General features: G+C 42.9%; 2 protein-coding genes across 3 annotated transcripts; both read left to right on the top strand.

The window, feature by feature from the left end:
- The first annotated feature begins 1014 nt into the window (after window positions 1-1014).
- inpp5d (inositol polyphosphate-5-phosphatase D) lies at window positions 1015-15807 on the top strand. Of its 2 annotated transcripts, none has more exons than XM_077015108.1 (27): window positions 1015-1373; window positions 2364-2427; window positions 5302-5437; window positions 5614-5767; window positions 6115-6255; window positions 6404-6494; window positions 6640-6717; window positions 6929-7006; window positions 7492-7615; window positions 7831-7937; window positions 8342-8444; window positions 8764-8960; window positions 9246-9363; window positions 9480-9576; window positions 9716-9854; window positions 10242-10350; window positions 10763-10851; window positions 11286-11367; window positions 11492-11581; window positions 12069-12179; window positions 12304-12383; window positions 12477-12564; window positions 12819-12965; window positions 13359-13422; window positions 13663-13881; window positions 14073-14548; window positions 14707-15807. In XM_077015108.1, the coding sequence occupies exons 1-27, from the start codon at window positions 1234-1236 to the stop codon at window positions 14754-14756; spliced, it is 3372 nt and encodes a 1123-aa protein (XP_076871223.1). In that variant the 5' UTR covers window positions 1015-1233; the 3' UTR covers window positions 14757-15807. The 2 variants fall into 2 exon arrangements, with proteins under 2 accessions (XP_076871223.1, XP_076871224.1); XM_077015109.1 differs by having other exon boundaries at window positions 1017-1373; window positions 13723-13881.
- Window positions 15808-18429: 2622 nt separating this feature from the next.
- smx5 lies at window positions 18430-20254 on the top strand. The gene is made up of 5 exons (XM_077015107.1): window positions 18430-18546; window positions 18960-19027; window positions 19192-19222; window positions 19329-19388; window positions 19612-20254. Exons 1-5 carry the CDS (start codon window positions 18544-18546, stop codon window positions 19735-19737), a joined length of 288 nt encoding a protein of 95 aa, XP_076871222.1. The 5' UTR covers window positions 18430-18543; the 3' UTR covers window positions 19738-20254.
- The last annotated feature ends 1599 nt before the right edge of the window (window positions 20255-21853 follow it).

Here is a 21853-nt window from a genome sequence, read left to right as displayed (position 1 = left end):
GGCTATCGTCCCTGTGTTCTTATTAAGCACACAGAACAAATGCTTTCAGTCTAGTGTGTGCATGTGAGCGAGTGAGAGAGAGAGAGAGAGAGAGAGAGAGATGGAAAGAAGACGGAAACCCCCATGCAGTTGAGCTCTCTGGGTTCTCTTTTCATGTGACTCAGACTGTGTTATGTCAGCAGATAGCTTCTCTCTTCCTCTCTCACTCTGGCTGTCTCTCAAATTTGTGCAAAATGTCCATTGCATGAAACATTTCTCATCATCCTCGACTGATGAACACGAGGGGCTACATGAAGAGATACACTGCCGGATGCAGACGTGTGTATTTTACACTCGTGCCCTGGTGGTCACTCACACTTGCACAATACTTCAAAGGACAAGTACCCAGAAAAAGAGAAGCCTTTAAGACTGAATTGATAAAAGCTGGAAAATGGATGTTTCATGCCTTGCTTATTCAAAAGAGATGTTTAAAATGGGCCACTCCCTCTCCTCTGGGATGCATTTGTGCTTTGAGAAAGGGTGTTCCCTATCACGTTATTGTGAATTCGTGCCCTTATGCATATGCAAAATGTGTGACTAGACAACCATAACAGGACCCTAACCGCTGAAGATGTGAGTGCATGTCAGCATGTAAGCCACGCCCACATGTCCCTGGTGCTTTGCCCCATGTCTTATGTTTCAACACTGCAAATAACAGGACCTCAGCCTGAGCATTTGCATATATGTTTGCATTATACTGTGCATAGCTAACATTAGGGTGGCATGGGTCTAATAAACATAGCTAGCAGGGTTAATCAGTGATATAGAACACCCTGACTTTATACAGTGGATGCCTATAGATGAATAACTTTCATCAACTTTTTTTAGGCTGTGGTGTAGCTGTGGGAACTAGCCCTGATGTCTCTCTCTCTCTCTCTCTCTCTCTCTCTCTCTCTCTTTCTCTCTCATGCTCTCTGTCTCTCTTTCTGACTTGTGCGCAGTGAATGAGGAAGTTCACCCTTTTGTGGTAGCTTCCTTTTTTACAGCTTTCGCCTCTTTAACAGGAAGAGAGAGAAAGAGAGAGAGAGAGAGAGAGAGAGAAGGAAAAGCACTCTGACGCAAGTAGTACCATGAAGTGGGCCTTGGAGGGACTGTGAGCCTGGCCCTGTGTTCTGCCCGACGGCTACTGACACCCAGACCACACTCGGGTTTGTCCGCGACGGCGAGTCTAACAGGAAGGGAGTGTGGGACAGGATGTTAACCCGCCAGCCTTGGTACCATGGCAATATCACCCGCTCCATGGCAGAGGATCTGCTGTCCAAAGAAGGCAAAGACGGCAGCTTCCTCCTCCGTGACAGCGAGTCCATTGCAGGAGCGTATGCCCTCTGTGTGCTGTAAGTAGAGCTGACTCGGTTAAGGTCCGCCGGACCTACACCATTGACAACTAGTATCTGTAGTTTCCCTAATGGGGACCCGAACCCCTGCTGTTGACGGACAGTCATGTAATGATGTAAAACAGTAATGACAGTAGCTGTTAGCTGTTTGGTGCTCTCGTCCACCTGTGTGCGTGTGTGTGTGTGTGTGTGTGTGTGTGTGTATATATATATATATATATATATATATATATATATATATATATATATATATATATATATATATATGTATGTATGTATGTATATATATTTTGTGTGTGTGTGTGTGTGTGTGTGTGTGTGTGTGTGTGTGTGTGTGTGTGTGTGTGTAAATGAATGCATGCATGTATGTATGTATGTGTAGCATGTGACCACTGTCAATGAAAAAAAGAGATGCATGGTGGACTGAGGGCTCCACAAGACAAAAAAGTTTATGCAATGTCCTCTGGTGTCACTGAGCAGAACTGAAAACCGCTTGCAGACTCCTTTCTTTTAAACTGGTTTTTGACACATAGTATTTGCTGGTATGCTGTAATGTTTTACAGGTTAGAGACATATAGACCTGTCTTGTGAATTGATGCTGAATCAACGCAGTCTTTTGCATACGCAGTAAATGTGAAATGCGCAGCCACCTGGTCTTCTATATATGCAAATAAAGCCTGTTAATAAGAAATACCAAACGGACCAAAGAGCAGAACCAGTCTGAACTACCACTGTGTGCTGATAGTCAGAGAAAGGACATGACTTTTTCAATACTTTGAATATCAAAACACTAAATTTAGCAGCCAGCGTCTAACCTGTAAAGAACCACAGATGTACATTAGCTTCAGTATTTCCTGTTAGAACTCACATTTTTTCTTTTCTTTTCTTTTTTTGTACATTCAGCTTTCATGGGCTCTAATGTAACATATTCTATACTCATCTTGTAATTTTTGCATTTTAATCTAAACAAATTCTTTTGTTTGGACTCAGGTACCAGAACTGTGTATATACCTACAGAATACTGCCCAACGAAGACAAGAAGCTCTCCGTGCAGGTAACAGACTCACACGAACACAGAGAATGACACGGACTGCACCGACATCGGCCTTTCTGGGGGCCAGTGTGAAACAGATGGGGTAGAAATAGTCAGTTCTCACCTCTTCTGTTCTCTTCTCATTCATTCTGACGGGTGCTGATCGACACAGTACCCAGTCTGACGCCTTGGCGCTAGTAACTAGCAGCTCGGGCTCTGCGTGAATATTATTGTACATTATGTTTCATTATGTTGCTCATTCTTAGCGTATTTCTGTGCCACCTTTATGTGTGTCTACATTAAATGTCTGCTCGATAAAGATCACACTGCCATGCCATTTAGAATAAAGGGAAGTGATGTCGGATTTGGCCATGGGATTGAGTGGTGCAGTTTGCCACTATGGTTGCAGCCACACAGGTGATTAGATTGTTTTGCAGTAAGTGTATCATGATTCTGGCTCTTTGAGTGTTTTGCAGTAAGTGTATCATGATTCAAACTCTTTGAGCGTTTAGCAGTAGGTGTATTATGATTCTAACTCAATGAGTGTTTTGTTGTAAGCGTATCATGAAAATATCTCTTTGAGTGTTTTGTAATAAGTGTATCATGATCCTAAATCTTTTAGTGTTTAGCAGTACATGTATCATGATTCTGGCTCTTTGGAGTGTTTTGTAGTAAGTGTATTATGATTGTGGTTCTTGCAGCTTGCAGATTACACACATAATATATTCATAAAGAAAATACAGTTAGTAGGACAATATATGCATCAGGACAGATGCGTAATATATAAATTACTATTGGGTTATCTAATCTACTTGTAGATTACCACAGGATATGCAAATAAATACTGCATAGACCACGTTTCCATGGTAGTGATAAAAGACAGTACAGTGGAAGAGACGTGCCTATAACAGAAAGTAATAATGGTGACATTATAATCTCATGCTGCAAACAGGTCTAGTATTACTGCACAGGTAATGCCCTCAGAATTCAAAGAAAAGAATACTTGATATGTCTGTGGTAGATCGGTGTCCTTTTCCTACATATGACCTGTAAAATTAATTCTGGGGCAAAATAAATAAGCAGCAGGGTTTATTTTTGGAAGGACAGAGAGACGAGAGCCTTCTCATACATGTCCCATCAGTGGTGGAATAGTCCCAAGTCACATATTAGGACATTGTTCAATTTCACAGGCATTAAACGTCTCACAAACCACCAATAGTTTTGATTAGAGCTGTAGGTTTCTTTTCTGAAAGTGTGTCCTCACGGCAGTTGTGTGTTGTGTGTGGACTCCTTGTGGGAGTCCATGCTGTTTAGGCAGAACCTGGTCCTCTCTGGGAGTGTTCACCTGCCACACGTCTTGGTGAACCCTGCACTGCTGTCTGACAGGCTAGCTGAATACACTGCAGCTCACCACAACGAAGACAACAAAATCAACAGAGTGGCACTCTGTCTTAGCTGAGTCCTCATTGCAAAAGGTGCAAATGACCCTGTGGTGTAAAAGTCTACAATGGTCCCTAATCTCTCTCTGCATCACAGCCTTCCTCTTTCAGAGCAGAGCTGCAGAATTGCACTGTTAAACGAACCCTTGCTGTGAGCAGGAGCTCACACAGGAGCTCACACAGGAGCTCACAGAGGAGCTTACAGAAGAGCTCACACAGGAGCTCACACAGGAGCTTACAGAGGAGCTCACAGAGGAGCTTACAGAAGAGCTCACACAGGAGCTCACACAGGAGCTTACAGAGGAGCTCACAGAACAGCTCACACAGGAGCTCACACAGGAGCTCACAGAGGAGCTCACACAGGAGCTCACAGAGGAGTTCACAGAAGAGCTCACAGAAGAGCTCACACAGGAGCTCACAGAAGAGCTCACACAGAAGCTCACACAGGAGCTCACACAGGAGCTCACAGAAGAGCTCACAGAGGAGAACACAGAGGAGCTCACAGATGAGCTCACAGAACAGCTCACACAGGAGCTTACAGAGGAGCTCACACAGGAGCTCCCACAGGAGCTCACACAGGAGCTTACAGAGGAGCTCACAGAAGAGCTCACAGAAGAGCTCACACAGGAGCTCACAGAAGAGCTCACACAGAAGCTCACAGAAGAGCTCACACAGGAGCTCACAGAGGAACCCACAGAGGGTTCGTCTTGTGCTGGGTCTTGGGTGGAAAGTTTCTGAAATGCAAGTTGTTCTCATCTCTCATTAGGGTTGATAAAAAAGCAGTTTGCGCCTAGCTGAAGCGTTACGCTGACGTGTGAAAAATGCGTGGGAGGCATGCGATTTTAAGAGAGGAACTGTGGCTGCAGCAGAGCTGTAACAGCCATGCGGCAGTCCGAGGACATACGTCACCATGAGTTAACACTTTGTCATAGGTCAATCACAGAAGTGTCCTGATAAAATCTCTTTAATATAGATCAAACAGCCAACATAAATGCCATCATGCCACAAAACATTGGGCTTGGACTCAGTCATTTGTAAAAGGCGTTAGTCCATGATGGTCAAAACCTCCTACAAAGGTTACAGATTTACGCTATGTATGTGTATCTAAGTCTTCTACGGCCTAGTGATGAGAACTGCATAAACACTAAGGGTCCACTTCCACCATGTGACTGAGCAGTGGAGTGTGTATGAGTGTGTGTGTGTGTGTGTGTGTGTGTGTGAGTGTGTGTGTGTGTGTGTGTGTGTGTGTGTGTGTGTGTGTGTGTGTGTGTGTATAAGAGTGAGCAAAAGTGTGTGTGTGTGCATGTGTAAGAGTGAGAGTGTGCATGTGTGTGTGTGTGTGTGTGTGTGTGTGTGTGTGTGTGTGTGTGTGTGTGTGTGTGTGTGTGTGTGTGTGTGTGTGTTAATTATGGACCATGATCGCACTAATAAACATTCGCTGTACTTCTGACTGCAGGCGTCTGAGGGAGTGCCCATTCGGTTCTTCACTGTGCTCTCAGACTTAGTGGAGGCCTACCGTAAGGAGAACATGGGCTTAGTCACCCACCTGCAGTACCCAGTACAGAAGGAGGAAGAGCTGGAAGAGGAACCAGGTAGGACACACCCATGATTCTTCTGCACACTGGGGAAAGAGAGAAACTTGAGAGTAATGTCCATGCAATTTGGGCATTAACGCATTAATACTTGGCTTTATACCACGTTTATACCACGTTTATACCACGTTTATACCACGTTTATACCACGTTTATACCACGTCTGTTTCCCACAGAAGCAACCATCTTACCTCCTCAGCTTCCACCCAGGAACATCCTCCAGAGCGAGAACCGGGATTCCCACAGCGACTCGTCCAGGGCCGTGGAACCAAGCCGTCTGTCCATCATGGACACTTACAATCAGCGCCTTCAGCACGTCGACATGTCACAGTACTGAATCACTTACACTGTAACTGTGCTCCTATGGCAGGAACAGGCAGTTGTTTAGTCAGACTCAGTCCTGGCCAGTGTGTACAAACATTTGCAGCCAGTCAACAACTGGCTCCACTGACTGGCGTTGGCGTCACCACACTTGATTCAGTTAAATTCAAAGTGGGTCTATTGCAGGAATTGGCCCTCATGAATCAAGGTCTGGGTGGCTCTGGCTGTTTAACTCTTTTAATTGAAATTAAGATTCTAGTTTTAAAAAGCAAATTTTCCAAATCATCTGTAGTTGGTACAGTGTCATTTTGCACAGGGTCACTCCGTATGAATTGACTGAACTCTCTGTTGTGCAGCATCTCTGAAGACCATCAAAAGGCAATCCAAGATTATTTCTGCTCAGCAGTCAGTCTGGACGCTGAGCAGGTACAGAATGGAAATCCCACACTCCCCAACCTGAAGCAACTTCTTATGACCATCTGCAAGGGTCTCAACAGGTAAAAAGACCTCAGTGCAGTCTGTCAACATCATGTTTAAGACACAGCTGACACAGTTTCTAAGTAATATATGGGAACATGTGACTTCCCACACAAGTGACGTGAGCACATGACAGTCTGCAATCTCATATGCTTGTTTTGTTGATAGTGAGATTTCGCGTTCCATTCCAACACTGGAAGCTCTGCTGAAGGTTGTAGAGCCACCTCTGTCTCCAGGAACTGGGAGGCTTCGGGGGCAGGTCAAAGATCTCCTGACTAGCACTCTCCATCATCTATTCAACTGTGGATTTTTTTTAGATGATTACACTGTATAGAAAAAAGGAAGAAATATATATAGCTGTGTTTTTTTCAGATTCATGAGAAACTGTCTTGCTTTTGTTTCAGGTTTTTGCTGACACCACCCAGTCTGTTCAATTTCGACTTGAGCAAATAACTAAGCTTATATGTTCAATAGAAGAAAAGGTATCAAAGGCTCTATGCCCTCCGCAATTTCATAATCATGTATTTGAGTCATTGTAAGTCACTTAGACTCACTGAGTTATTGTGAAGCACTTTAATTGTCTAGCTGATGAAGGACCTCTGTCTAAAACATCCTGTTTCTCTGGAAACTTGCTGTATTATAGTTTCAACATCTACTGAACACCATTAATAATGAAATACTTTGTATTCACAGACCAAAAATACTGTGTTTGAATCAGTGGGATATGACGGAGGCCACAGGAAATCACTTATACCACCTGTTACCTTTGAAGTAAGAAATATGAAACTCCTCCTGTTCAATCTAAATCTTTGTGATTTGTTTTTATTATTGTTGTTGTATTGTATGTTATTCTTTCTTTACTTGATATTTCTCAGTATGATTTCATATATTCTGTTTGAATTACTGTATTACTACAAAATGCCTCTTCATATTGCAAAAGATGTGTAGCTTATGAGAAGTCTAATTGTTGTGATGATAAGTGCTCCTAAAACTGATTCATATATGTTCTTAGACACTGAAAGTGTTGGGGGGCTGCACACTCCCTCACTCTCTGTGCTCCAGCTGGGCTAGCTTTGCTTTCAAAAGCCACATGCAAACATGGGGGAGGCACGTTGGCCCTAAATGTGCAAGATACGGTCCCGTTACATCTGGACAGCTGGCCACAGCCCATCTCCGGCCGCTGGACGCGTCCTAATGTCAAACACACGTTATGATTCCTGTGTTTTTGTTTGTTTGTTTGTTTTCTCTGCTAACAGGTCAAATCAGAGTCCCTCGGCATTTCTACCAAAATGTTCCTAAAGGTTGACGTGGAGAGTGGGAAGGTTTTCTTCAAGAAGTCCAAAGATGGGCCTGAAGACAAATACTTTGTGCACAATAAAAGTACGTATTCATGTAGTTATCAAAGGAAAACGCTACCTGTAGACGTTCCCGCCTTAACTAATCCTGTTGAGGACCTGAGCTCACTCGTCATTACTGTGATTCACGGGTCCATCTTTCAGAAATACAGACTGTAAGATTAACAAGTGCATGATGTACCTTTTCATATGTTTATTCATTAATTCAAAGCATCCTGTTTTGTCTTTCCAAATGTTTAGTCTTGCAGTTGGTGAAAGTGCAGAAAATGCACACCAAACTTGTGGTCGTCGTGGCAACAGAGAAGGAGAAAACCAAGCGTCAGGAATTCATCTTTAACGACACAAAGGTCATCTGCACTGACACTCGGCTCTTTACGTTTAACCATCAAGAGGAAGTGAACATCATACATCATGAAATCAAAGATACTATAGGCAATGTCAGCTATTATAGACAGTAGCTGATATGTCAGCTGTCACTTCTACATGTGTATCCAGAGGAGATGTATCCCTGAGATACTCAGCTTGCACAGAAACAATGATTATGTAATGATTCTGAAATATTTAGATATTTTTTTATTTCAGTTGGTAATTCATACAGCATTTAATGTGTGTGTGTGTGTGTGTGTGTGTGTGTGTGTGTGTGTGTGTGTGTGTGTGTGTGTGTGTGTGTGTGTGTGTGTGTGTGTGTGTGTGTGTGTGTGTGTGTGTGTGTGTGTGTGTGTGTGTGTGTGTGTGGTTTCTGCATTTCCAGAAGAGAGAAGGTTTTTGTCAATTACTTCAGCAGATGAAGAACAAACACTCAGGCAAGCCTGAACCTGATATGATCAGCGTCTTTGTTGGCACATGGAACATGGGTAAGCCACTCCCACGGCCACACCATTCAGAGCTTATTATTGGTCAGTGCTTGAAACTCAAGAAGAGATGTGAAATAAGGATCTTAATCACTTCAATTAAAAGTCTCATATCTGTCTCCATCATATCTCGTCACTGTCTTACAGAGACCAGAGATATTACAGAGATGTTTTATGTTTTTCCTGTCTTCCCCAACTTAACACACAGTTACAGTGCATTTCTCCTTATCAGCACATTTTCATCATTCTACCATTTGCTGAATGAGCTGAAAGCATCTGCTCATATATAAAACTGAGGTGTGAATTGCTTCTCCATACACAGGAAATGCCAACCCACCACCAAACATTACGTCCTGGTTTCAGTCCAAGGGTCTGGGGAAAACGCACGATGACACAGCCAGTCAGATCCCCCATGACATCTACGTCGTTGGCACGCAGGAGGACCCGCTGGGAGAGAAGGAGTGGGTAGATATCGTGAAGACAACCCTCCGAGACATCACTAACATCAGCTTTAAACAGGTCAGTCACATACTAGCAGAAAGGCCTGGGTCGTGTGTGTGTGTGTGTGTGTGTGTGTGTGTGTGTGTGTGTGTGTGTGTGTGTGTGTGTGTGTGTGTGTGTGTGTGTGTGTGTGTGTGAGAGAGAGAGAGAGAGAGAGAGAGAGAGAAACAAAAGGAAAGAGAGAGAGATTACATCAAACTATTTCAAGTTGCTTATTTAGGTTAATTATTTTAATGTTTAATGATAACTGTGGTTCATTTATGTTAAACTGTGCGGTTTTGATTGGGGTTTGTTTCTTTACAGGTAGCGACTCAGACGCTGTGGAATATTAGAATAATTGTACTTGCCAAACCAGAACATGAGAATCGCATCTCCCACATCTTCTGTGACAGTGTGAAGACTGGAATAGCCAACGCTCTGGGTCAGTCCCCCTCCACCTCCAGGTCTAACACCAAGATTACATTAATAGTGAAGGCTGAATTTCAACAGGAGGATAAAGGCCCATGTTGGTTTGGCTGCTGTTGTGGTTTTGTTCAGGAAACAAAGGAGCGGTGGCAGTGTCTTTTATGTTCAATGGCACATCATTCGGCTTCGTCAACAGTCACCTGACTTCAGGGAGTGAAAAGAAGATCAGGTAACCTGAACAACAAACATGCCGTGATTGTTCTGATTCTTCCATGATTGTTCTGATTCTGCCGTGATTGTTCTGATTCTGCCGTGATTGTTCTGATTCTGCCGTGATTGCTTCTTCGATTTATTCCCGCTGATTACAGGCGGAATCAGAACTATGTCAATATCCTACGCTTTTTGTGCCTTGGAGACAAGAAAGTGAACCCTTTTGACATCACATGTCGCTTCACACACCTGTTCTGGCTCGGGGATCTGAATTACCGGCTTGATCTTCCAACAACGGTACACTGAGGTTTTGTAATATTTCTTAAAGGAACATGATCAGTGATGTTGAACTGGTTATAATAAAATATTAAAATGAAATATACAAAAACTAAAGTAAAATGTGTCTTACATTATCAGAATACACAGGAGGAATGAAAAAAAAAATTATTTTGGAAAAAAACCCTGTTTATGTAATGAGGTTTATAGGCTGTCCTTTGAGTGTGGCTGACAGACAGAAGCCGTTGTGGAGGCATCACGCTGGTGACCGGTGTGTTCAAAACCTGCACGGTTCCCCAGCATAGGGAGAAGCTCTTCAACACTGCAGCTGCTGACATTTCCAAACAGGAAGTTGCAGATTATTTATTAATTAATTTATTTATTTTTTACATTGTTTTCTTTTTTCAGGAAGCAGAAAACATTGTGACGAAGATCAAACAGCAGCAGTATCAGGAACTGTTGAACCGGGACCAGCTGACCATGGAGCGGGCCGAGGAGAACGTGTTCCTGAACTACGGTGCGAGGACGGCCCTCCTGCAGGGGGCGACAGTGCCCATCAGATGGCTGAGCCACACTTCTTGTCCAAACAGTGTGCAATGCACACTGCAGGAAGTCTGGTTTTCTCTAATGCCTGGTTGACTGTGATTGCTTTGTCATCTGAGTGACTCAAATGAATCTTTTTCTATTCTTTGGTTTAAGTAGGCTGAATTTCACTCTTAAATTGAGATCAAATGATTCAATTCAAAGAAAGTAACAAGACAGAGCCCTTTCACCTCCTTCACCAGTGTTCATCTTTTACATATAGCATTTGTGTTACCACATGGCTTTTGACTGTTAAGTGTTTCATGTTTTTGAACAGTAATTATGAAAATGACCTTGCATTCATCTTCATATGCCTTCATCTAACCTCCACTCATTTTCCTTTACAGAAGAAGAAGAGATCACATTCCCACCAACATATCGCTTTGAAAGGGACACACGTGACAAATACGTCTACACCAAAGCAAAAGCAACAGGGGTACAATCAGTTTTCTTTTCTCATGTGTTTTTTTCCAGGTACCTAAATGAAAGTGCAACAAATATAATATCGATTCTCTTCTTGTAGATACTGGTTCCAATTGCAAGATTAATCTGACTCTTTTAAATAGACCTATTTAGAGCCAAACACATCTGCACACATTTTCAGTTGTAGTGTCTGCAGAAGCTGTGTACTTATCCGTGTAGTGTTATAGCAAATCAGCTGAACTTGAAGTAAAATTCTACAGATATTTTCATACTTATTCATCAGTTTTAGCCTTGAAACTCCAGTCAGCTTACAACTGCCAGACGTTTCTTTGTCCGCTTCAAAGCGTAGTTTGTTAGAAAGTACCGCAGCATCACACACACTACCTGCACGTCTGAAACAGCGGCGAGGCACACACTTAACCGCCCTTCTCTCTGTCTCACTAACAGACCAAATATAACCTGCCCTCGTGGTGCGATCGCGTGCTACGCAAGTCCTATCCCATGGTGCATGTGACCTGCCACTCCTATGGTTGGTTGAGGAGTCTGAAGCTTCAAGCTACTTGTATTGTGGGGCAACAATGCAGTGTTTTCTGTTTAAAGCCTTCAGACATTACGCTACTGTTCAACACTGAAGTCTCTCCTTCCTCTATCAGGATGCACAAATGACATCATGACAAGTGACCACTCCCCGGTATTTGGGACGTTTGATGTTGGTGTGACTTCACAGTTTGTCTCAAAGAATGGTATGATTTTTTTCCCCCGCTCCTAACAATGGTGTTGTAGTCATGGGTCACTACAATATCCAACGGTTTGGATAAGTTTTTAGAAATTCATTGTTTCAAGTTATATTTAATCGAACATCTGACAGACTGCAACTTGCTATAGGACACACCAGGGGCGATTTTAGGATCTGGTCTTTAGGGGTGCCCAGCCCCCAGTGCTCACAGAGGCACAATACCAAAGTATTGCGCAGGTGCAGAGCAAGGTTTTTGCATAATATAATATTTAAAAAATGTGTTGAGCCAGGGGGTGCTGAGCAACTTCACGGTGGTGCTCTAGCACCACTAAAAATACCCTAGCCTCGCTCCTGGGACACACCACCGACTGTACGCCATCATCGCATTAACACAGCGTGGTATAGTAGAACTGAACGCTGCTGCTATTTCTGCCTTCATACTAGATCATGCCACAAATGAATGTAATGGATGATGAACTGCGTCTTTTCTGCAGATCCCACAAAAGTGTCTGAGGGTGCAATCAGCTTTATGAACTGTGTTGCCACCCTGATGACGAAGTCCAAGACCAAGTTTTACATCGAGTACCACTCAAGCTGTCTGGAAAGTATGAAGACTTTTGCTTCGCCGTTTCGTAACAAAGAGCGTATTTGTATGTTTGTCAGCTTGTAGCTTAAATATATGGTTTTTGTATGTGTGTGTGTAAAAATCGTATCTATTGAATTGAATAGAATTTGTTAAGGGACCTGACGGGGAAAACCAGGAGAACACGGAGGGGTTCATAAAGGTTCGCTTTGGGTCACAGGTGGAGGTAATCTGCTGCTTATTGTTGACACCATTACTGGAACCATTTTAGCTTAAATGTCCCACACAGTGACTAAGCATTTTTTCAACCATTTTACAGCTCAAACCCATCATTGCAGACCCAGAATATTTACTGGATCAGCACATCCTCATAAGTATAAAGTCTACAGACAGTGATGAGTCATATGGTAGGTGTGCTTGAAACATGAGTAGAAAGTTGTCTTGTCTTGTTGTGTCTTGTGTTTTCTGAGTATGCAACCTGGGTCCTTGTGTGCTCCCTTTAAATAAGTGGAGTAAGAAGGTGGCATTCTTATCTGCCCTCGTCTAAATCTTTTGGACCCGGGTTTAACTTTAGGCTTCCTTTATTTAAAATCAAATGTACCCTGCTGAGCGTCATGGCTGGAAGTGAACGCCAGTCTTCACCTGTCTCACCTGTCCGTAGGCGAGACGTGTGTAGCACTCCGTGCTGCTGAAAGAGCCTACACAGAGTTCAGCGAAGTGCTCACGCATCACGGAGAACGCACAGGTACGCTGACGGGGGGCATACAGCTGCGTACCTCCGAGGGGAAACAGACGGAGAAGCTGTATGGTGAGTGGATGCACCTACACCTGCGTCCACCTACACCACCACCTCCACCTACACCTGCCTCCACCTACACCTGCCTCCACCACCACCACCACCACCACCGCCCCCGTCCCATCCAGCCCAGCTGTGGCTCTACCACAGACATCTCCAACTACCATCTACATCTGTATGCCTACCTCCACCCACCCATTCTGCTGCCCCAATGCTCAGCAGGCATTGTTCATAGAAACCTCATATATCCACTTACCGAATAGCTCCACCCACAAATCCTGTGCAAAGTGATTGAAATGCACAGTCACCTATTTGATAACCAATAGATTTATGTTCAGCAAATTATTTTATTGTTAGCGAACAAATCCATGTCAGATTTGATTCAGTGTGCTCTCCTCTTTGCAGATTTCATTAAGATTGGTGATGACTCAGGGGCCAGCAAATACAAGCCAGGAGATCACATGAGCAAGTGAGATTTCCTTTCTACCTTTTCCCAATGTTACATTCAGTACATCATTCAGTAATCTTTCAGTATTACAGATCATTCAGTATAACTAATGCCTGTCTGTGAGACGCCTAACAAAGGGGGCAGGTCAAACTCCAATATATGACCTTTCTACAAATCAGTAGTTTCATGAGCCGGTATATGAACTTGCATTCTATTAATTCTAATACAAACAAACAAAATTGATTTTCAATAAACCTACAGGTCATCTATGGTCCTACCGACTGATATTAGCAACCCTAATTATCTGAGTGTGGACTATAGGGGCTGCAGCCAATCAGAGAAGGGGCGGAGCTTCAGCCCTCGAGCTGGGGCTTCCTCTGGCCATGGAGTGAAGGACATGGCTTCTGGAAATATCTCTCCCAAAAAGGCCGGCTATGATTCCTCTGTGCAAAGCCCCACAGGGAAGGCCTTCAGTCCCACGTGAGTACATCAGGCTTCATGCCCACGTAGCTGCCTGCTGTTTTCATTTTTCATACAGAAGAGTGACATTTCTCCCAATAAATAAACCACATGCTGTTTAAAGCCTTTGATACAGCATTAAATTATATTTGCGGTTCGTGCATTTCGAATTGAAGTCGATCTTAATTTCAATTGCATTGTTGAATTTTAAGCTCTGAGGACGGGAAGCCTGCAGAGATGTTTGACAACCCCCTCTACGGTTCAATGTCCCGCGGGGGCAAGGATCAAGAGACCTCACGGAAAGACCAGCTATCTCCACCCGAACACTTCCCCTTCCCCAAACCCCCAGACCCAGAGTCGGAGCGTCCTCCCCCGGTCCCGACCCCTCGGAACCGATCCTTCACCTGCTCCTCCGACACCAAACCGCACACCCCCTCCCCCCCTCCCACCGGCGTGGGCGCCAGTGCCACCGGCCTACAGCCCACGGCCTACTCCAAAAAGCCCGTGGTGCCCTCTCGTTCGGAAGGGGGCATGATGATGATGACCGGGAAGCCACCGCTGCCGGTGAAATTCCGCCCTGGGCCAGGCCAGGAGGCCCAGCTAAAGCCCAGAGACTACAGAGACAGCTCCGAGTTACCATGCAAGCTTAAGCCACCTGCAAGACCAAGCCACCCTCTGCCCAAGGACGGTATGATGCACGTGCTAAGATGACAAAATCAATGTTTATATATTGTAAAGGAAGACAAAGCTACAACATACTGACATCATGATACGGCATTAAAACAATAATTTTATTGAAAAATGATTAACAGTAATTGACTTAATGATTTTTTTTCCTGTTCCCAGTGCCTCATGAGACAACACCGCTTCCAAAGGCAGGTCGCCCTTTAAAATGAGATCTGGTCGCCTTTTCCTTGTAAATGCCTCCATTACTGGAGTATTGTTGTATGCTGGAAAAAGATTCTGATAACTAACACAATCCTCCTGAACTCCAGAGAAGCACAATAAAAGTCCTTTCCTGATATTTGTCCACTGTAAAGCTCCAGTCATACTCCCAACCTCTCTTCTGCCTGTCATGTTGAATGCATCTTGAATGTACAGTGTATGTGATTAATTTACCTTTCTTCTTTATTTTGTTGTGATATTGTATATGATGACATTTTTTTAGACCAAAAGCTTCTTCCTATGGTTGTATGAATCTGGATATTTGTATTGATTACTGCTGTAGTTGAGCGATCGTGCATGGTCATCATTCACCTCACTTTTCATATGCAGACCCTAATGTAGGACTGATGCTCAAGTTGAATTGAGGCTCTACTATAGGGAGCAGGTCCCCACGGCACCATACAACAATAAACATAATAATGCCAACAGTATCACATCATTTATGCCTAGTGTTGAAAACACAACATGGTAGGCTTGGTGGTTAGCACATTTGCCTCTCAGCACTGGGGTCTTGGGTTCAAGTCCCTATCTGAGTGGAGTTTCCATGTTCTCCCCGTGTCTGCATGGGTTTCCTCCGGGGTCTCTGGTTTCCTCCCACAGGCCAAAGACATGGAGGAGTGTGTCCATGTCTCTTCATGTCCAATAAAAGCAGTTGTCTCAGTGTGTGTGCATGAATGTGTGTGTGCTTGTGTGCCCAGTGGTGGATGGTGCTCTGCCACTAGGGTCTGTCCTCTCTCCCCTTCCTGCACCCCATTCAGTCCCCCAGGGGGCTGTGGATCCCGGTAGAGAGTACGCTGTGCGCAATTGGCTGCCGCCTATCGCCGGTGTGTGATTGGCTGTGTAAGAGTTGTACCTGTGTTAAAAAATTGTAAAGCGACCTTGGGTATCTTGAAAGACGCTATATAAATTCAGCATTCATCCATTCATTCATATCTGACCAGCTACAATCATTCGTTTCCTCTTATGCCTGTACACCTTGCATTAAACTCATCCCATATGGGACTGTGTCCACAGTGTGTTTACATCTGCCTCTCACAGTCAGATAGGGTCAGATGTTAAGAACCTAAATTGTTATGTTTGATTCTTATAAGTCACATACATTTTCAGCTGCTCATACAGTATTCATAAGCATTCATTCAGCTCAAATGACATTGTTTAAATGCAGCAGTGAGAAGTAAATTGTAAAGCAAAGTAATAAATATATAAATAAAGTAAATAAATAAATGCAGTGGCGTGCACAGACATTTTGGGGGGCAAGTGCTCGGGGGGGATAAGGACGCTTTTTAGCGCACGTGGAACACTTCATTATAAAACAAATTACACGCATATGTTGAATGAAATTTGACTTTTATTTGTAACATTCTCTAAACTTGAGTTTTCAATGGAAAAAAGCCACACCACCAACTGATAAAATCCATATCAAATATTAACTATATACAGTCAGTTAAGTCCTTCAGTTAACTTCTGTTAACTGCTGTTCCACTGTCTGCAGGCCTTGTTGCATATATTTTGCAATTAGTAAATCAATGTAGGTCTACAATTAAGACAGTAAAAAGACCAAAAAGTAGGAGAAGGAGTTATAGGCTACTGAGTGTTGTCATTACATGAATGCAGATGGGCATTTTTTACAGGTAATGGGGAACTTCCCGTTTCTTTTCACAAATTAATGTGTTAATTTATGTTGCCTAACAAAACCTATACAACAGAAAACGTTCAGCTTAACACATAGATTTGCAAACTCTACCTTAATTATTTGTATGTGGTCGTCCTCACGTTATCTATCATTGATTTGGGCTAAAGCGACTAGTTTATCAGGTGACCAGTCGGCTAAAAATGCTTAGTAGTTTGGTGCTGTATGAGACATTTAAATGATTTCACGTTGGGCTTAGAGTGCAAACGGTACGATTGTACTTGATGTGTATGTGACCTGGCTGGTGGGGCACAGGAGAAGAAGTCTATCTGTGAGCGTGCGTGCTGTGCTGAATACGCTTCCGTCCACTCACTGAACTGAACTGCTGCTGCAGCGCGAGGTCGGGTGTGTGTGAGGTGGTGGCTCATTTCAGGGCATTGTTTTTAATCGCTCAGGTTTTCAAAAGATCATTTCAAACCGACCTCAGTAAAATGTTAATAATAATAATATTTTTTTTAAACCGAAGTTTCTAAAGGGCACATTCATTGATAAAGGGCAGAGTTGGTGGTGCTTTTGCACCACCTGATGTCTATGTCTGCACACCTATGAAATTAAGTAAACTAAAGCAGACAGGTATTTTTGGTTAATAAAATCATCCATATCTAAGTAGCCAGTTGAAGTCCTTTAAAAATGTTAATAATATATTAATATTAATAATCATATTTCCACAAAGTGGAATAGCACTCTTCCTTTAGATTAGTCATCATCTAAGCAACACAGCAATTCTACTGCTGTTGCTTTGCATAATGATCTGTACATCATCAGTGCAACAAGCTGTCTAGCTTCTGTTTAGTCTAGACCCTTTAAACATTATACTCAATGTTTTAATTTATATAGAAAAAAAGATTGCGAACAATAGAGGATTGCATTGTTATTCTTAACATCATCAACTGCAAGTCATGACTACTAATTTTGCCTTACAACAGTGCTAATGCAAAACTGTTAAGTCTTTAAAATGTCAGAACAAAGTGTTCCTTGTAAGATACTAGTGTAATCACTTTTACCTTTAGAATCTCACCTTTTTATATTGCATCTGTGTTTATGGTATGAATAAAAATACCTCAGTAAGTATATGAGTAATATGTCACTCTTTCAAGGGTAGAGCAATTAAAGAGATGTTTTTATTTATGCAAGAACATTGTAAACTGGTCATATAAATAACTGTGCACCTCTTGTTATCAGTAAGGGGGAATTTCTCTCGAACAGATTAAATGGATCTGCGTATTTTCGACATTTTTGCTTCATCAGGTCGTTACGTCATGGCAATATAATGTTCCATTCAGTTTTAGCGTTTGCAGCAGGTCTGTTGACAGCATTCTTAGCTATATAATTTTTACTTTGCAACATTCATATGACTGTAAATGAAATAGAAATACACGAGAATTTAAATTGGATTTATTGTAGACAAAGAACAATTTGTTGCCAAAACTGAAATATTCCATTAAAGTTTGGTTTTACATAAAGAGTAAGTTATTTGCACGATGTAAAAACGTTTTGCTGTAAACAAACAACAAACAAACACAAGTGCAATAACCCCGATGCAATCCTGTACGTTTGTGTAGAGGACGTCATACATTTTAATGCGTTTGCAGAATGCAGAATTCAATTATTCGTTGGTCAAACGCAACAACCATTTTTGGGCAAATGTACAAAATAGGCGTAAAACTGCTTCGTAAATACCGCCACCTACTGGTCACTGAGTCACATCGCCGAGATACGACTCTCACTAGGACGCGGACCCTCAACAGAAATTTGTTTATTTTAGCTAGCTATATGTGTCCTGTCTATGTGACTGCTGCCTGAACAAAATAATAATTTTACGTAAAGAAATAAAGTAAAAGTAGAAACAGGATATGATAAGAGGTTTTCTGCAATGAAAATTACATAGACGTCAAAAGTCTCGTGTTTATGACGTCTTTAACATCAACCAATGGCCCGCGAGAATAAATCGGACCGCGTTTACTTTCCTTACCAATGGGTGCGCAGCTTGTTCGCGCCGGCCGATTTTTGATGACGTAAGTTATTTTCGGTACACACAGCGCGTGAAAATGGTGAGCTTCGTTGTTCTTATTTTGTCTTTATTTTCAGTCGTTTGGTTGTTGAATAAGTTACTGAACGTCGAAGTCTTTCATTTTCACACTCTCTGTTGAATGTACGATTCGCGAGTCCTCATATCTCAGATGTGGTAGCAGATATTGCACGTTTAGGTTGCTAGCTGACTAGCTTTTTAGGCTAACCATAAACTAGTCGGATAACCAAGATGTCCGATTGTTTGGCGTATCGAGTCTGATTACATTGATGGGGACTTGGTTTGAGAAGACTAATATGGACGAGCCCACAACTTATATAGACCATTAGATCAACTAGATCTAGATCATTACACCAACTTGATCGTTCGACCTAACTGTGTGGATAATGCTGAATGTGTCTGATTAATGTCTGTAATATCAATTTTGTTCCGCAGCTTTTCTACTCGTTCTTCAAGTCCCTGGTGGGCAAAGACGTGGTGGTGGAATTAAAAAATGACCTGAGGTTAGTCCGTGTCATGACACTAACGCAGATGCTCCGGACTTCAACAGATTCTTTGTAAATTCACACAAGTATACACAAGCTGAATGAGCTTGTGAGTGTATTAAATGCAGACATGTTTCCTGTATGAATTTGCCTGCACTAACGTTGGTCTCTCAATTCTTAAGCATATGTGGTACCCTGCACTCGGTAGATCAGGTTCGTCTATAAACTATTTTGGATAAAATATTTTTATTTTATAGTGTTTCTGTAGGCATCTCTGAATAGCAAAGTCTTGTGTTCGTATCTTTTTTCCCCCTCACAGTATCTGAACATCAAACTAACGGATATCAGTGTCACTGACCCTGAGAAGTATCCCCACATGGTAAGTAACACTCAAAACGGTTCAGAATATAATTTGATGTACAGCTCCAACCATGATGCAGCGCTGCTGCTTGCTAAGACCTGTTAGTTGTATTTGCATGTTCCGGCAGTACATATGGCCAATACTGTTTTGAGCTCACCATATGCATTTCCCATTCTACCATCTGTGACTTTATTCGTCCCTTTATATCTTGAGTCCCTTGTTTTATCCTGGTTGTCCTTAGTTGTCGGTGAAAAACTGCTTCATCCGTGGTTCGGTGGTGCGGTATGTGCAGCTCCCGGCAGACGAGGTGGACACCCAGCTACTGCAGGACGCAGCCCGCAAAGAAGCCATGCAGCAGAAACAGTGATCTGCTGCATTTTGTCACGGACTTGTTCAAATGAAAAAGTCAAATTGGTGATTTGCCTTTTTTGTTTTAGATAGAAATGTTATATAGTTTTTTGTGACTCTGTGTATGGAATTTGTTTTGACATGAGTGGCATATGATTAAACCAGACAAGAGGTTTAACACTTCAATTTTCAGAGGTTTTCCCACTGTTCTTTTCTTTTGCCATGGGAATTTCTTATTCCAAAATTGTGTAAAACTGGTCCCTGTTTTATCAAAGATTATCTTGTCATGGCCTAGCGAATGGAGATGTTTATGTTTAAATTCTACTAGCATCATCGTAGTCCAATTTATTTAACCTTTTATAAAAAAATTTGTTTTTTTTTTTCTTTTTTTTTTAATCAAGAGAAACATTGTAAATCCAGACTCAGTGTCACTTGTATTTTGTTGGCAAAAATATCTTTGATACCATACGGAAGTGTTTATTTGTGAATTATAACCGTTTCTAGTTCTGTTCAGTCTAGAAACTCCTTCAACGTGACTCTTGATTTGTGCTCATTTATGTGCATCTGCTAGTGATCTCCAACAATGTTAGTCCATCCAGGCCATGGGGCCTCTCGGACCCATTGCTGTTCTCTTTTTCCTCACAAGACACCAGAACAAGTCACTAAATACTGTGAACTGGCAGATAGGTTTAAGCAAAAATATGATGCAGGTAGTGGACATGTGAAGTTTGTGGTGAGAAACACAAGAACATGAGATGAGAGATTATTGCAAACAAAAATATTTATGTTTAGAAATTATACAGATCTGCCTGAATATATTTTTTCACTCATTTTATGTGACGTTATCACAGAACGCATGATAGAAGAACAAGAAGCATGCGCACTAGATGCGCTTTAAGGCCGCATGTACTGTGCAGTTTGAGGAATCATTTAGACAATTAACTTGCAATACATTGGCAATTTCCTGAGGAAAGTGAAGTAGGCAAGTGACGCAAGGTGAAAACCGACAGATGTGTAAATAATATGTCGATAAAAGTAAATTCGACGACTGAACTCATTTGATGATGGAACATACTAAGTATATACTGTGAAGGATTAATTGTATTTAATGCCATATATTCTGGCCTAATTAATGATTGGTAATACCAAGGTTCAGGTGTAGATCAAGCATGACATTTCCGACCTAAATACGGGTATGATACTGAAAACCGTGATCGCGGTGCGGTGGTGTGTGGCTAGGCCTGAAGACTTGGTGTTTTTACGTTGAGTAGCCGCAAGCTTTTTCCTCACAAAATTGTGATTTTTTTTTACCAGCCTGATATGCTATTGTGTACCTTTATAAACAAATAACGAACCCAGTAACTTGGTGAACACGGTATAAGCCTGTAGAAGTTGCTTCGGACGTCTGCATGTCACCCCCCAGTTGAGTTGTACGCCCAGGTAAATCGCGTTTCACGGACTTCATCAGCACCGCAGCGGTCGGGGGGTGTGTGGTGGTGGACGGAGCCACCAGCAGGACAAACACCCGGTTCACGCCCATTATCTGTCACAGCGGTCGGGGGGTGTGTGGTGGTGGACGGAGCCACCAGCAGGACAAACACCCGGTTCACGCCCGTTATCTGTCACAGCGGTCGGGGGGGTGTGTGGTGGTGGATGGAGACACCAGCAGGACAAACACCCGGTTCACGCCCGTTATCTGTCACAGCGGTCGGGGGGTGTGTGGTGGTGGACAGAGCCACCAGCAGGACAAACACCCGGTTCACGCCCGTTATCTGTCACAGCGGTCGGGGGGTGTGTGGTGGTGGACGGAGCCACCAGCAGGACAAACACCCGGTTCACGCCCGTTATCTGTCACAGCGGTCGGGGGGTGTGTGGTGGTGGATGGAGACACCAGCAGGACACCCACCCGGTTCACGCCCGTTATCTGTGTGATCTGCAGCTGCTTGCAGGACCGATGGACAAGAGCGTGTGTGCGGAGTTCAGCAGGCGGCCTCCATGCAATGCCTCTGAGAAACAGGCGAGTTGGGTTCACCCACTCTATTTTATTTTTATTTTAACAAGATTTCTGTCTCGTTTTACGGTGTCCTCGACATTTGAACTTCAATTCGACCTCTTCGTTGCCGCTTTCTAGATGG

This window comes from Brachyhypopomus gauderio, chromosome 8, assembly GCF_052324685.1.
Source record: "Brachyhypopomus gauderio isolate BG-103 chromosome 8, BGAUD_0.2, whole genome shotgun sequence".
In the NCBI taxonomy this organism is placed as follows: Eukaryota; Metazoa; Chordata; class Actinopteri; order Gymnotiformes; family Hypopomidae; genus Brachyhypopomus; species Brachyhypopomus gauderio.
Note: the sequence above shows the minus strand (reverse complement) of the source record. Positions and strands in the feature narration are given on the sequence as shown.

Excerpts from the sequence above, each read along its gene's own strand:
- inpp5d (XM_077015108.1), top strand. The coding sequence starts at position 1,234 with ATGTTAACCCGCCAGCCTTGGTACCATGGCAATATCACCCGCTCCATG. Across the intron at positions 7,938-8,341 it reads TCATCTTTAACGACACAAAG|AAGAGAGAAGGTTTTTGTCA; the intron begins GTCATCTGCACT and ends CTGCATTTCCAG. Across the intron at positions 12,565-12,818 it reads AGACAGTGATGAGTCATATG|GCGAGACGTGTGTAGCACTC; the intron begins GTAGGTGTGCTT and ends ACCTGTCCGTAG.
- smx5 (XM_077015107.1), top strand. Across the intron at positions 19,223-19,328 it reads CCCTGCACTCGGTAGATCAG|TATCTGAACATCAAACTAAC; the intron begins GTTCGTCTATAA and ends TCCCCCTCACAG. Across the intron at positions 19,389-19,611 it reads CTGAGAAGTATCCCCACATG|TTGTCGGTGAAAAACTGCTT; the intron begins GTAAGTAACACT and ends GGTTGTCCTTAG.